Source organism: Eriocheir sinensis, chromosome 38, assembly GCF_024679095.1.
Source record: "Eriocheir sinensis breed Jianghai 21 chromosome 38, ASM2467909v1, whole genome shotgun sequence".
In the NCBI taxonomy this organism is placed as follows: Eukaryota; Metazoa; Arthropoda; class Malacostraca; order Decapoda; family Varunidae; genus Eriocheir; species Eriocheir sinensis.
Window position 1 is genome coordinate 2,912,726 of NC_066546.1, and position 14,005 is coordinate 2,926,730.

General features: G+C 44.7%; 1 protein-coding gene across 1 annotated transcript in view; it reads left to right on the forward strand.

Moving 5' to 3' along the window:
* LOC127008546 (probable glutamate receptor) overlaps positions 1–10,477 on the forward strand; it is a 77,726-nt gene extending 67,249 nt beyond the window's left edge. Inside the window, exons 12-13 of the mRNA XM_050880716.1 lie at positions 6,611–6,740; positions 9,340–10,477. Coding sequence (XP_050736673.1) covers positions 6,611–6,740; positions 9,340–9,471 — 262 coding nt within the window. The 3' untranslated portion in view covers positions 9,472–10,477. The remainder of the gene's footprint in view (positions 1–6,610; positions 6,741–9,339) is intronic.
* The last annotated feature ends 3,528 nt before the right edge of the window (positions 10,478–14,005 follow it).

The following is a 14,005-nucleotide window of genomic DNA, read 5'->3' on the forward strand; positions in this document are numbered from 1 at the left end:
AAGTTGTTGGCCATTCATTACGTACCGAACGCGATTGTTATTTTTTCCGATGTGCAACACTTTACATTTGTCAACGTTAAATTTCATTGGCCATTGATTGGCCCAACGTGCAAGTCGATCTATATCTGATTGTAAAGCTTCTTCGTCGAGTGTCGCAGTTACTTTACTAGCAATTTTTGTGTCATCAGCAAATTTTGATACTTTGCAAGTGAGCCCATCATCGATATCATTAACAAATTAAGAAGAGCATGGGGCCAAGCACTGATCCTTGAGGTACGCCGCTTCTGACATCGAGCCAGTTAGATGTAACACCGTTTAGAACTACTCTTTGTTTTCGCTCAGAGAGCCAGTCCGCAAGCCAATTGTGAATGTTACCCGAGATACCGTGCGCCAATAGTTTGCTGAGCAATCGTTGGTGGGGGACCTTATCAAATGCCTTTTGAAAATCCAAATATATGATAACTACTGATCTGCTTTCATCAAACACCTCAAAAATATAATGAAAAAAATCAAGTAAGTTAGTCAAACACGAACGTTTACTACGGAAGCCATGTTGCGAATTATTTATTATATTATTTTCTTCGAAGAATTTTACCATATTGTCGCGAATGATAGTCTCCATTAACTTACAAACAATCGATGTCAGGCTAATTGGTCGATAGTTTCCTGGATGAGACTTGTCCCCCTTTTTGAAAATTGGTGTGACATTTGCAAGTTTCCAATCCGACGAAACTTTTCCAGCTGTTAAAGATTTATTGAATATGATGGAGAGCGGTTTACAAATTTGATGTTTCATTTATTTTAAGACTCTAGGGGTAATTTTGTCTGGACCAGGAACTTTGCTTACTTTAATCTTTTCAATTGTGCGTAAAATGTTACTTTCTACGATGAGCACGCCATTTAACATCTTTTCGGTCCTTCTAACCTCCGGCGGTTGAGGTGATAAACAATCTTCGTCGGTAAATACGGATGCGAAAAAGTTATTTAGGATTGTAGCCATTTCATTTTCATCGTTCGTGTGGTTACCATTTTCATTAGCAAGCGGTCCGATACCACAAGTGAGTGACTTTTTATTATTTACATAGCTAAAAAATTCTTTAGGATTAGATTTACTTGTTTCCGCTATATATTCTTCAAGGAGGGAACAGAGTAGAGGTTGCTGTCAGTAGCCTCAGAAACCTGTGTTTCGGTGAGGAAGAGAAGATGAGGTTTAGAGGAGGAGAGATAGTGTTCCACAGAATGAAAATTAGAACGAAGACCACGAATGTTGCAGAAATTGATAAGGAGGAGGTTCGAGGAGTTATCAGGACACCTCTCAAGTCGGCAGCCAGAAGGGGCTGGGACCATAAATTCCTTGGGGGAATTTATGGTGCGGGGACTCCGAGGCAGTGTTATTTTTCGCCACTTTGAATTTTGAATTTTGGGAAAAGTTTTATTTTATTTTATTTATTTATTTATTTATTTATTTATATTTTTTTTTACGTCTTGGCCTATTGCGCCGGTAGGCTTCTTCCCGGTGGATCCTGATGGTCGGTCCAAGGCTTCTTCCCGGTGGGGCCTGATGGTCGGCCCAGCCCGTTCTGGCGCAGGCGAGTGTTTATAGTGGCGCCATTTTGCATTGGCTCATGCTGCCCTCCCGGAGCTCATCTTTAATCCTAGAATCTAGAGTCCGGGTTGATAGGTGGTCTTCTGGACAGCATGTGGGTAGTTTTAAGCCACTCGGCTTAAAATCCCAGCTTGGTGGCACCGGTCGGGGATTGAACTCGCCTCCTCCTGAACGCGGGGCCGTCTCGCTCTCCGTTCAGCCACCGCCTGTGAATGTAGTGTGGTGTAGAAAGAGAGAGGAAGTGTCTTTAGAGAGCATGCTGAACTGCTCTCTGGTGTTGATGAGACAAAAGGGAAACGGTTAGTGAGGACATGGAAAGGGTCGTTGAAGGGCTTCAGCACCCTCCTCGTTTCCCATATATCCTCACCGGGAGTAGCTCACGCCCGTTCGGTAGGTGTCTTCCTACCTACTTACCTACCTCCTCCTACTAATAATACCAATCCTCACTTATGCAAGTGATACGTGGGCCTGGAATGAAAGTCAGAGGTCAAGAGTGCAGGTAGTGGAAATGAGTTATTTGAGGAGTGTTTGTGGTGTGAGTAGAATGGATGGAATGAGTAATGAAAGTGTGTACGAGCGATTTGGAATGTGTCACGAGGGTGAAGGGAAGAAGTGCGGAGTGGTGGAAGAAGTGAAGCGACAGACTTTAAAGTGGTTTGGCCACATGTAGCGAATGGAGGAGAGTAAGATGACCAGAAGGGTGTATGTGAGTGAGATAGAGGGAGGGAATGCTAGAGGACGACCTCCAGTGAAATGGAGGGACAGGGTGCAAGAGTGCGTTAGAGAGAGGGGGGAAAGTTCTTTGAGAAATATTGAGCAGGCAAGAAGGGAGTGTCTGGATAGAGAAAGTTGGAAGCTCTTCTGCCGTGGCCATCCCCTGGTGGGAGCTCTTAGGAGCAGGCGCGATGAAATTAATAATAATAATAATAATAATAATAATAATAATAATAATAATAATAATAATAATAACAGCAATAGTAATAATAATAATTTTAATAACGCTTTCGCGGTGCAGTTGTTGACGTCCTGACAACGAATCTGAAAGCCTGGGTTCGAATCCCGGCCCGAGCAATCGGGGTGCAGTCCACCCAGCTGTTCACCCTTCCTTTCGAGCTGATTGATAAACGAGTACCTGGGGAAACATGGCGAAGGGAAACTGTGGTAACCCGGATGTCACACTGACCCTATGTCGGGTATAGGGTTCTCTCCCACCACAGACTAACAGGGCCAACGGGACGGAGATGAGCACCGCCGCCACGCGCAGCTGTGGCTTATGCTCCCAAATGTGATTTTACATTTAATTGTAAAAGCATTATTTTTTCGCCATTAGACAAATGAAAGAACAGGAATACAGAAAAATTCGAATGTGGAGATACATTGCTGCACGCACGTAGCGGATAAGGACATTTAGGGGCCGTATTATTATCAAACAAGTCGGCGCCCAAGCGCACTCATTTGACGAGACTTTCGTAGGAATTGTGGATGTGGCGACGGGTACTTAATGACCCTGGTGATAGTTTGATAATGTTTCTGCATCATGAACATATAAAAACACTCATTAAAACCCGATTAATCTCATTCTGGGCCTTTGGAAATAGTTGGTGTGAGAGGCGGAAGCGTCTGAAAATACCGCCCTAAATTTATGAATCATATACAGACCTTCCTCTACCTCTCTCTCCTCTTCCCCTTCCCCCTCCCCTTTCTCTTCCTCTTTTCCTCCGTCTCTCTCCTCCTCTACCTCTTCGTCTTCCTCTTCGTCCCCCTCCTTTTCCTCTTCCTCGTCTTCCTCCTCCGCAGTCACAGCCACTACTCTTCTTCCGAGCAGCCATCTCCCCCGATCTTCAGAATCATATACTGGTCTTGCAATCCCTCCTGCCCTCCACTTCCTCCAGTTTCTACTCTCCTCAATTTCTTTGGCCCCGACTCTAAGGGTAAGGTGGGGGATAGTCAGGTCAGAAACATTGATTGATACTTCTGTTCTACGGATAGGGGGAATAGCCTTAGACTTAGAGTGTGCCTCCCAGGTGCAGGGATAGGTGACATTGCTGACAGGACTGAAGTATTGTTAGCGGGGGAAGGGACACAGCCAATCATCTTTCTCATTGTCAGAGGCAATGATATAGGTACAGTGAATAATGAAGAGCTGTTCCTGGGTTACAGAGAGACTCTCGGGAATATAAAAGATTGGGGACGGGAGGCGTTCCTGTCGTATATGGTGTTCTTCCAAGAGGAGGGGCGAATGAGGGGGTGCTCCCCAGAGACCTAGCAGTGAACTGCAGGCAAGGCTCATAGTGAGCGAAATAATAAATGGATGACGCTTCGTAGACAATTGGCACCTCTTTTACGACAAAGGCTCCTTGTATGCCAAGGATGGAGTGCACCTGTCATTCAAGGGGGTTGAGGTTCTCGCAGACTCCTTCGAGCGATCACTTAGTACCTTGCAGGATCTTTTAGTATAGACGAGAGGGAAGGACCTGACGTCCGTGGCTGTGCATCGTAGACTGTGACTAGGGAGCTCAGGATTAATCGAAAGGGTGTAACAAAGGATGGTCTAACGCCTTATTATGCCAACAGTAGGATTCTCAGGAATAAGATAGATCTACTGAGGGGGAAAGCATGCCTTGAGGAATTTAACATTATACGTGGCAATCAGGGAAACATTGGTGGCTACTGCAAACAAACTTCATGTCGGAATTGGAAATAGATGGTTATCAGATGTTTCACAAAGATAGCAAGGGAAGAATGGGAGGAGAGGCTGCACTTTATGTTAAAGACACAGGTAAATGTTCCGCTAACAATTTTGTTCAACCAAACGGCGACTCAGAATCAGTTGGGGTGGACGTTCACAAAGGGAAAAACACACTAACTCTAGGGTTTCTTTATAGGCCACCAAACCTTAGCAGGCAGGACACGGACATATTGCTACAAGAAGTTGGCAGAGCGAGCAGGAGCAAAAATGTCTGCATAATGGGGGATTTCTATTAAAGGAATGCAGACTGGGAAAGCGTGGTGGGGGATCTAGAATCCGATGATTATCTGAAAGTACTACAAGATAATTTCCCCAAGCAGACAGTGACTGAGCCCACCAGAGGTAACAACATTTTGGACTTAGTCTTAACTAATAACGAGAATATGATTAGGGAGATAGATGTTGGGGTCGAGCTACTTTGTAGTAATCACAGTGAGTACGTTTAACTTAGACAGGGCGGTAACGCATGAACTCAACCCGGTGTTGGTGCCAGGCTTTAGAAGAGCCGATTACGAGGGGCTTAGAAGACACCTTGATGAGGTAAGTTGGGGAACATAAGTATTAGTTGAGGGCCGGATCCCAGGGCTGGAACCTGATGATCAGGGAAGCCATGTAGAAATGACCTACAATAATTGAGTTTAAGTAATAGCAAAGGGTCAGCGACAGTATATCCCTTACCAAGCCCGTAGAAAGGAAAATAATGACGCTAAATGGATGACCCGTAGGCTCAAGCACAAGACTGGCTTAAGATGAATTTATAGGAAAACAAAGAATGGTGGAACTCACCTTAGGAATGTAGAACTAGCCAGATTGGTGAAGAACACCAGCATAGCATCGAGATTAAGATAGCCAACGAAGCCAAGAGCGATCCCAAGGGATTCTTCAAATTGTATTGAACGAAAATAACGAAGAGAATTGGACCGTCGAAAACAAACAAAGATGAGCTCGTTAAAAATGGAAAAGATATGAGTCAAATGTTGAACGACTACTCCCTCTCAGTTTTCACACAGGAAAATCAAACAACCATTTTGGAAAGAGTTCAGGTATATGAGGGCGAAGATAACGACAAGTTGAAGGATGTGATCATCACTAGGATGAGATTGGTAGGTTCAAGAAAAACAAATCGCCAGGTCCAGACGAAATATTCCCACAGGTTCTGAAAGAAAGCAGTGAAAGTCCTCAGTGACCCACAAACCGATATCTGTAAGATGTCGGTAAATTCCGGGTATGTGTGGAGCCTATGGAAAGTGGCTAATGTGATGGCTATTTTCTAAAAGGGAGACAAGTCAGCCACCTCAAATTATCGTCCAATTAGCTTAACATCAGTTGTAGGCAGTCAATTATAGCCAGGAGCATTCCGGACCATCTAGAGATGCATAGCTTAATGCACGACTCAAAGCATGGGTTCACAAAGTGTAGGTCATGCCTTATCAACCTGTTGTTCTTCTACACCATAGTAGTCGAGGTGGTTGACAGATGAAACTATGACAAACTATATCTATATTTCAGTAAGGCGTTCGAAAAATTCACTCATCACCGGCTATTACTAAAATTACAGGCTCATGGCGTGGCTTGCAGGTAGGAAGCAGAGTGCAAATCAATGGTAAAACATCTGAATGGGGCTGTGTTACGAGTGGAGTACGGTAACACAGGGGTCGGTACTGGGTCCACTGCTTTTTATCATTTACATCAATGATTTGGACACATTAAATCGTAGTGATGTCAATAAGTTCGCAAATGATACCAAGATCAGTAGGGTAATCTAATCAAACCAGGACGCTAGGGTTCTCCAGGATGAAGTGGCAGATAGAATTCAATGTCGGGAAGTGTAGTATTCTGACAAAGTGGGAATAACCACACACACATTTACAAATTTTATGACACTACTCTAAGCAGGTCTGAGTGTGAGAGGGACTTAGGAGTCTTAGTGAGCTCTGACCGCTCCTTGTCAGCGAAAAAGTCCAGGCCTGAACGGAGCTCTAACATCCGCCTGCCAGGCCGTGAAGCCTGGCAGCGGAGAGCTCTAATCAATTGAGCTATCGGAGTGGTGTGTGTGTGTGTGTGTGTGTGTGTGTGTGTGTGTGTGTGAGAGAGAGAGAGAGAGAGAGAGAGAGAGAGAGAGAGAGAGAGAGAGAGAGAGAGAGAGAGAGAGAGAGAGAGAGAGAGAGAGAGAGAGAGAGAGAGAGAGAGAGAGAGAGAGAGAGAGAGAGAGAGAGAGAGTGTGTCTCTCCTCACGTCTCTTTCTCCCCGTGCAGGCTCCTGTCCATGATCGAGGCGGGTCTGTACAGCTTCTGGTACCGACAGGTCATTCCAAACTCCACGTCGTGTGATAAGATGTCCAGCAAAGTCACCGTCCACACGCCGCTGTCGCTCAGCAATTCGTGGGTAAGTAACACTGTCAGTAATGTGTATGCTGTGCTTTGTCAAAGTTTACATGCATGCATATATGTGATATTAATTAACTAATTACTCAGTCGTTAGCTAACTAATTTTGTAATTGACTAATCAACACACCAAGCTACAAATCTGCGGGCCCGGGATCGAATCCCGGCCCGAGCATTCGGCTGCCCACCCAGCTGTTCAGCCTCCCTTTCGAGCTGGTCGGTAAATGGGCACTACCTGGGGAAACCACGGGAGGGAAAATTTTTGCAACCATGATGTCACAGTGGTTCTGTGTCCCGCCAGAAGGTCAAAGGCCAATGTGTCGGAGATGAGCATCAAGGCCACGAGCAGCGAGGCGGTGGCTGAGTGGTTAGCGTGCGGGCGCCGCACCCGGTCCAGGAGGACTCGGATTCGCGTCCCGACCGCAGCCACAAGCTGTGATTTTCTAGTCACCGTCGAGTGGCCTAACCTTACCCACGTGCTGTCTTGGGCCACCTTTCAATCCGGACTCTAGGTTCTCTCAAAAAAGAGGATCAATGATGAGCTCCGGGGGACAGCATGGGCCAAGCAAGATGGCGCCACTAACACTTGTCTGCAGCATAACGGGCTCGGGCCGACCACCAGGCCCACGAAGAAAGCCAACCGGCGCCATAAGCAGAACGTAAAAATAAAAATGAATAATATATATATATAGTAGAATGGGGTAAGTGGGCCCGCTTTTTAGAGTTTTTCTCAATGTCAAATTAAAAGTAACAGACATTTTGAAAGTTTTTGTTCTTGAATAAGTAGAACAGAACTATGACTATCTGTGACAGTAATGAAATCCTTTTGCATATCATATATATGGAGGTACATGTGTTCAAACAGGCGGGCCCACTTACCCCAAGCTTTGGGGCAAGTGAGCCGACACCAAATAAAAGCACATTCAAGCACAAATCAGGTGCCTATCTCACCATCACTCCAGTGAATAGAGAGGCAGAGAACATCATTTTGTTCTTTACAAATGTTGGTTTGGGTAATTTGTTATTAATATCATGTAAATTAGTGTCCAAAATATCAGGATTTAAAGGTTTATCAAAGCAGAAGTGCTTTCTGTCACCACTGTGTTTGTTTCTCAAGTAATTGAGGCTCCAAATATCACTGGAAATCCTTTTTTCCGTTATTCCTACATAATGGAATAGGTGCTTTTTTGTCGAGAACCTGATCAGAACATAATCACCCTGTTCTAATGACATGGTCTCAGCTGCATTGCTGGTACCCTCTGCCTCGCATACAACATCATCATCAGGCTCAATAGGTTCAATGTCAGAAAGAGTGTACTCAGAGGTACTAGAATCAGGTGTTGGTGACCTTGTTTATTGTTTTTTAGTAGGATGCAGCTGGTGTACTGCTCTTGATGGACCTGCTGCATGTCGACTTAGAACCGTGACATCTGCAGTAGTAACACTTTTGCCAGGTGACACCAAAAGTCTTTTTGACCTAACAACAGCATTTGGCTTTGTGTTTGCTGCATATCGCAATTCTTTTATGTGATCAATGATCAAGGGACTGACCAAATTTGTTGCTGGTGACTCACCTTGGTGCTGCAGCCTTTTCAGCACTCGTGATTTGTCAAAAGGATGAATTCCTGTGGTTGCATAGGACTTAACAAGTAATTCACTCATGTTGGGCATGCCATTGCAGAGTTGAAGAAGAAGGTATGGGAATCATTGTTTTGGCAAGGTGGTGAAATGCTTATTAGGGCCAGACTTCCATTCTTTTAAATATTTTCACCATGCCTTTTTCATGGGACCATATACACAAACATCTAAAGGCTGAAGGAGATGTGTGCTATTTGGAGGAAGCATCATGAACTTGATGTTATGCTCCTCACACTTGGCAAGAATGTCAGCAGACATGTGAGAGGCTAGGTTGTCCCCAATCATGGCTTTAGGCAGGCCAATATCAATTCATAAAGTTTCTGTAAAAATAATCAAAACTTGAGTTGGGGTGGGTCCATTTGCCCTGGAGGCTCTACACTCCTGCCTATTTATTTAATCTACCTAATATTTATGTACAACCAACCTTAGGATATTTGTAGATCCTTGTCAAAATTTCAGTTCAGTCAAATAATTTTTTCGATGCCTGCATGTTAATTGTATTTCCCTGTCTGAAAAATTCCAAAATATATCAATTTACATAATGAAATATAACTAACCACCAGTTGGCTGTAGAGGCTTCAAATTTGGTGTGTTCATTCCTTAATTGTACCACTTTCTAATGGCTGTAACCTAAAAAGAAAAATATATACCAAAAATTATTAACAATTTTTTTTTTAAAGTGGGCCCACTTACCCCTGGAAGGGCCCACTTACCCCATTATATATATATATATATATATATATATATATATATATATATATATATATATATATATATATATATATATATATATATATATATATATATATATATATATATATATATATATATATATATATATATAATGCTAATGGCGCATGGACTCAACTTTATCCTATCTTTGCTAATGAACTCACTACCTCCATAACTGTGAGAGTGTGTGCGTGTGTGCCTACAGCCCCCTCTGGTCCCTGTCCCCCCAGGCCATGTTCGCCATGTTGCTGGGTGGCAGCGCCGTCAGCCTCGTCGCGTTACTACTCGAGGTTTTGGTCTTCAGGATCGACACGTCTTTTACTACAAAAAGTAAAATTGCCGGAGATCACTCGCAAGGCTGAAAATATAAATGCAGGAAGGTAAAAAAATCTAAAAAGTAAAAATCAATACTTTAAAAATAAATATTTTATTCAAAAGGTTTGCCCAAATTTGAAAATGTATTGACAAATGTATGGAATAGTCCTTCAGTGACTGTTTTGATTATTATAATAAATATAATCAGCAAGTCTTTCCAACCTTTCAATAAGCCCCAATATTTTTTTTTCAAACAAATACAAATATTGTATTGGCGCAGACACACCAAGAATAGATCTCCGTTCAGGATTCCGAAATGCAGGTGTGTTACTTTTGATGTATTTGGTCCATTTTCAGCCTGTGCTGGCTGGGAAGGCTGACAGTGAACATCCACGCTTGATGTCTCAGTTGTTGAGCGTTATTCAGTCAATGCAGTCTGTGCCCTTTGTTTTTATTCAGGGTGAAAACAGACCATGTGTTCCTGAAAACAATCGATTGAGAGTGTAGGAAGTGTCGGGGGGGAATTCTGGTGGGGGCTCTAGGGCACTGCACGAGGAGGCGAAGCCCTTGGAACTTCTGGTCTCCTGGGCCAAGACCAAGGTACAGGTGTTTGGAAGCTTGCTAGATGAAACAGTACAGTCTGTTCATGAGTGTGACGAGGACACAGAAATCTCGGGAAATTTCACATACCTTGGTATCGTAAATCAGAACAACGGTGAGTCTCGCCAGAAAGTCTTGCGGCAGATTGGCCTGGCCAACGGTGTTATAAACTCGCTTAGTACGTCTATACGGCGTTGTCGATACCTGTGTAAAAGGACAAAGATCCGGATCCTCAAGTTGCTTGTGCTCCCTGTCTCACTCTATGGTTGTGAGACATGGACACTAAATAGGGTGGAGAGGCGTACTGATGCCTTCGTAATAAGTGTCTACGCAGACTCATGGGATATCGCTTGAATGACGTTGTGTGAAACCGGCGACTACTCGACTGATTCGACATGCATAGTTCGTCAACGCCAATTCCGGCTGTACGGGCATGTGGCACGCTACCCAGAACTCATGGAGAAGGTCAGGGGGAAGCCCATGGTGCTCATAACTTGAAAAAGTCGGTAGATTCTGCCAGAAGATGCCGCATATCACAGCTGGTTACAGTGGCACCACCCCTGCCAGCAGGGGTGGTGCATATCACAGCCTCATATCACAGCTGGGTACAGTGGCACCACCCCTGCCAGCAGGGGTGGTGCATATCACAGCCTCATAGCACAGCTGGTGACAGTGGCACGGCCCCTGCTAGCAGGGGTGGTGCATATCACATATGAATATCCCTGATAAAGTTCATCCCCATGGGGAAGGGCACGGGGGAGGGAGATGGCTTAGTCCCTCCTGCTGTTCGCTTCGCCTGGTGGGGACGGCCGCGGCGTGTTGGGGGCCGCGGAGGAGCGCCGCCCCGCAGCTCTCATGTCCCCGTCTCTGCGTTGCTGCTGGGTCCAGCACGGGGCCGCCACTCCTGGACCAGACGGCCTCGGCGACGCCAACGGCTGTGTCCACCCAGACATTTTGAAGCGAAGTAAAAGATAATTCATCTGATGACGCCTCGAGCCACGGATATCGTCCTCAGGCCACTGTGGGAAGGTGAAGAGTCGCGAAAGTTGCGGTGAGGGGAGGCGGCTGCGCTGATGGCGGGTGATGGCAAAGGCGGGAAACTCCTTTTTTTCTCCCTCCCTCCTTTCTTTCCATTTCTTTCTTTTTTTCTTAATCCCTCCCTCCCTCCATTCGTGTTCTTCTCTTTCTCCTTCCCGCCCTTTCCTTTTTTCCACTCACTTCACCCTTCTTCCCTACCGCTCCCATTTCGTTTCGTCCTTCATCATTCCTCACTCCTCACCCTCCTGCCTCCTTACTTGTGCTATCATCATTATATCCCTTCCCTATCAATCTTTTTCGTCCCTTCTCTCTTCCTTCCCTTCTTCTCTCCGACCTGCGTCTACCTTCCTCCCATACACTTCGTCCTCCTACCCTGCTTCCCTCTTCATCTCTACTCTTCTTGCTGCCCTCCATTTAGCTTTCTTTCCTCCACTTCCTTTCTCCCACTCGGCTTCCTCGTTTTTACTCCACCTGTGTAAGAGTTCGCTACGACCTTCCAGCCAACCAAACAACCTTACCACACATTCCCAGATTACCACAAACACACAGACGATGACCAAGTGGGTGACAGCTTAAGAAATAGCAAACTAATACGTCTGGACCCACATTTCCCTTCATGCCATCTCAGAACTTGCAACACGACGCCATACAGAATACTCAATAACAACAAAACAATGCACAACATAGCAATACACCAAGGTCCCTTAACAGAATCTGACCACATACCCAACACTAAGAGCAAGCAGAGGGGAAAAGTATAGGAACAAAGAGTAACAGACGAAGATACACGTAAAGGGTGAAGGGACATTGGACGTGGACGGTAATATTTGGACGTGATTATACGGACGCGAAAATACGGACACAAGAGTGACGCGACACTCAAGCCACGGACGGATAAAGATGGACGTGAGAGGGAGGAGAAATGGTGCGTCTGGGATATAAGAAAGAAGAGTAAGGAGAGAAAGAAGTGGAGAGAAGTGGGAGAAGTGAGTTAGTGAAGCGAAAATGTGGCGAGAAATGTAGGGGAGGATAGGAGGAGGAATTTGGAGAGCACACACACACACACACACACACACACACACACACACACACACACATACACACGCGCGCACGCGCGCGCGAAACAGTTAGAATTGTGTAGGTCAGGGTGAAATATTGAGAGAGAGAGAGAGAGAGAGAGAGAGAGAGAGAGAGAGAGAGAGAGAGAGAGAGAGAGAGAGAGAGAGAGAGAGAGAGAGAGAGAGAGAGAGAGAGAGAGAGAGAGAGAGAGATTTACACACCCTATGTTCTAAACTAGGTGCTCCCTCCTGAAACCAAGATAAAATTACGTCATATCAAATGGCCACCAAAAAAGAATGTCTACCCTAACGAATATTAAAGTGAAGAAAGTGGTGGTCGAGTTTGTTTTTAAAAGAAGAATTTGCACAGTGTTGGACGGCATAGCAGAGGAAAGAGAATAAGGAGGGAAAAAGATAGGAGGTATGTGTTTGTGTAATGAAGATGATAAATGAAAAGTGCATAGCTGGACGTTATCGCGATAAGTTATCGCGATACTTTATCGCTGATAACAAAATCGGGTTATCGGCCATCCGCTACTTATTTAAATATATATATCGGTATCTTCGTTACTTTTGTAACCAAACTAGCGATACTCGCTACTTTATTCCGCCTCTCAGAAAAAAAAGGTCTCCTCCCTACTGCGCATGCGTGGCCCGGGCGCCCGGTGTAGTTTGAAAAAACTTCGGGGTATGAAATATCTTCGGTGAAGGGATTTCATACTTAGATCATCAACATTACAACACTAAGTTATTTCTTTTATGTTAGACTAAAAAATCAATGTATCAAAGAGAAAAATCATTTAACTTTGCCCCCAAAATGTTTATTCACTGCCTCAAATTTGATATTCCATATTCGTTTGTTAGCATGCCATGGTATTGAAGGCTCACGGTGTTGTGTTATTTGGTGTCCCATCGTCAAAAGCTGGCGCTTTTGTTTACAAACACTGGTCTCTCGTGAACTGTGCATGTTCAGACCAGTAAGCGTAGCCCTGTACAGTCTCACAAAGCTTTTTAACAGAGTTGCTGGAAGGCTGAATCAGACATACAGTACCACCATCCTCGCCGTTTCTAGAACGACACTCTGTACGTATAGATACAACTCGTTCAGAGTGTCGTTCTAGAAACAGCGGGGATGGTGGTAGTGGTACTGTATGTCTGATTCAGCCTTCCAGCAACTCTTAATTACGGTTGGTTAAAATGCTTTGTGAGACTGTACAGGTCTACGTTTGCTGGTCTGAGCATGCGCAGTTCACGAGAAACCAGTGTTTGTAAAAAAAAAAGCCCCAGCTTTTAACGGTGGGGACGCCAAATAACACAATACCGGCTCAGGCGTTTCTAGTATTACTGTCCATATGTACGAGTCAACGTGTGGTTTTCAGGTTTTGTAAGTTTTATAAAATCCAGATGATGAAAATTTGAATTCACCTTTGTTTTCTATTTGAAATATCAATATAGTGTCGTTTTCGCCTATCGGACTTATCGCTAGCTAGTATCGGAATTGTGGATTTATATCGGGTATCGGTTATCGGTTATCGCCTATATTTGTGTCTCCAGTTAACGAATATCGGTTATCACCGTTAAGGTTTTCCATTATCAGTTATCGGTCGCGTCGCGTACCTACTCACTGCTAGGTGAATAGGGGCTACACGTGAAAGAAGATAAGCCCAACAAAGGACTCTAGATTCTAGGATCAAAGATGAGCTCTGGGAGGGCAGCATGAGCCAATGCAAGATGGCGCCACTATAAACACTCGCCTGCGCCAGAACGGGCTGGGCCGACCATCAGGACCTACCGGAAAGAAGCCTTGGACCGACCATCAGGATCCACCTGGAAGAAGCCTACCGGCGCAATAGGCTGCAATGTAAAAAAAAAAAAAAAAAAAAAA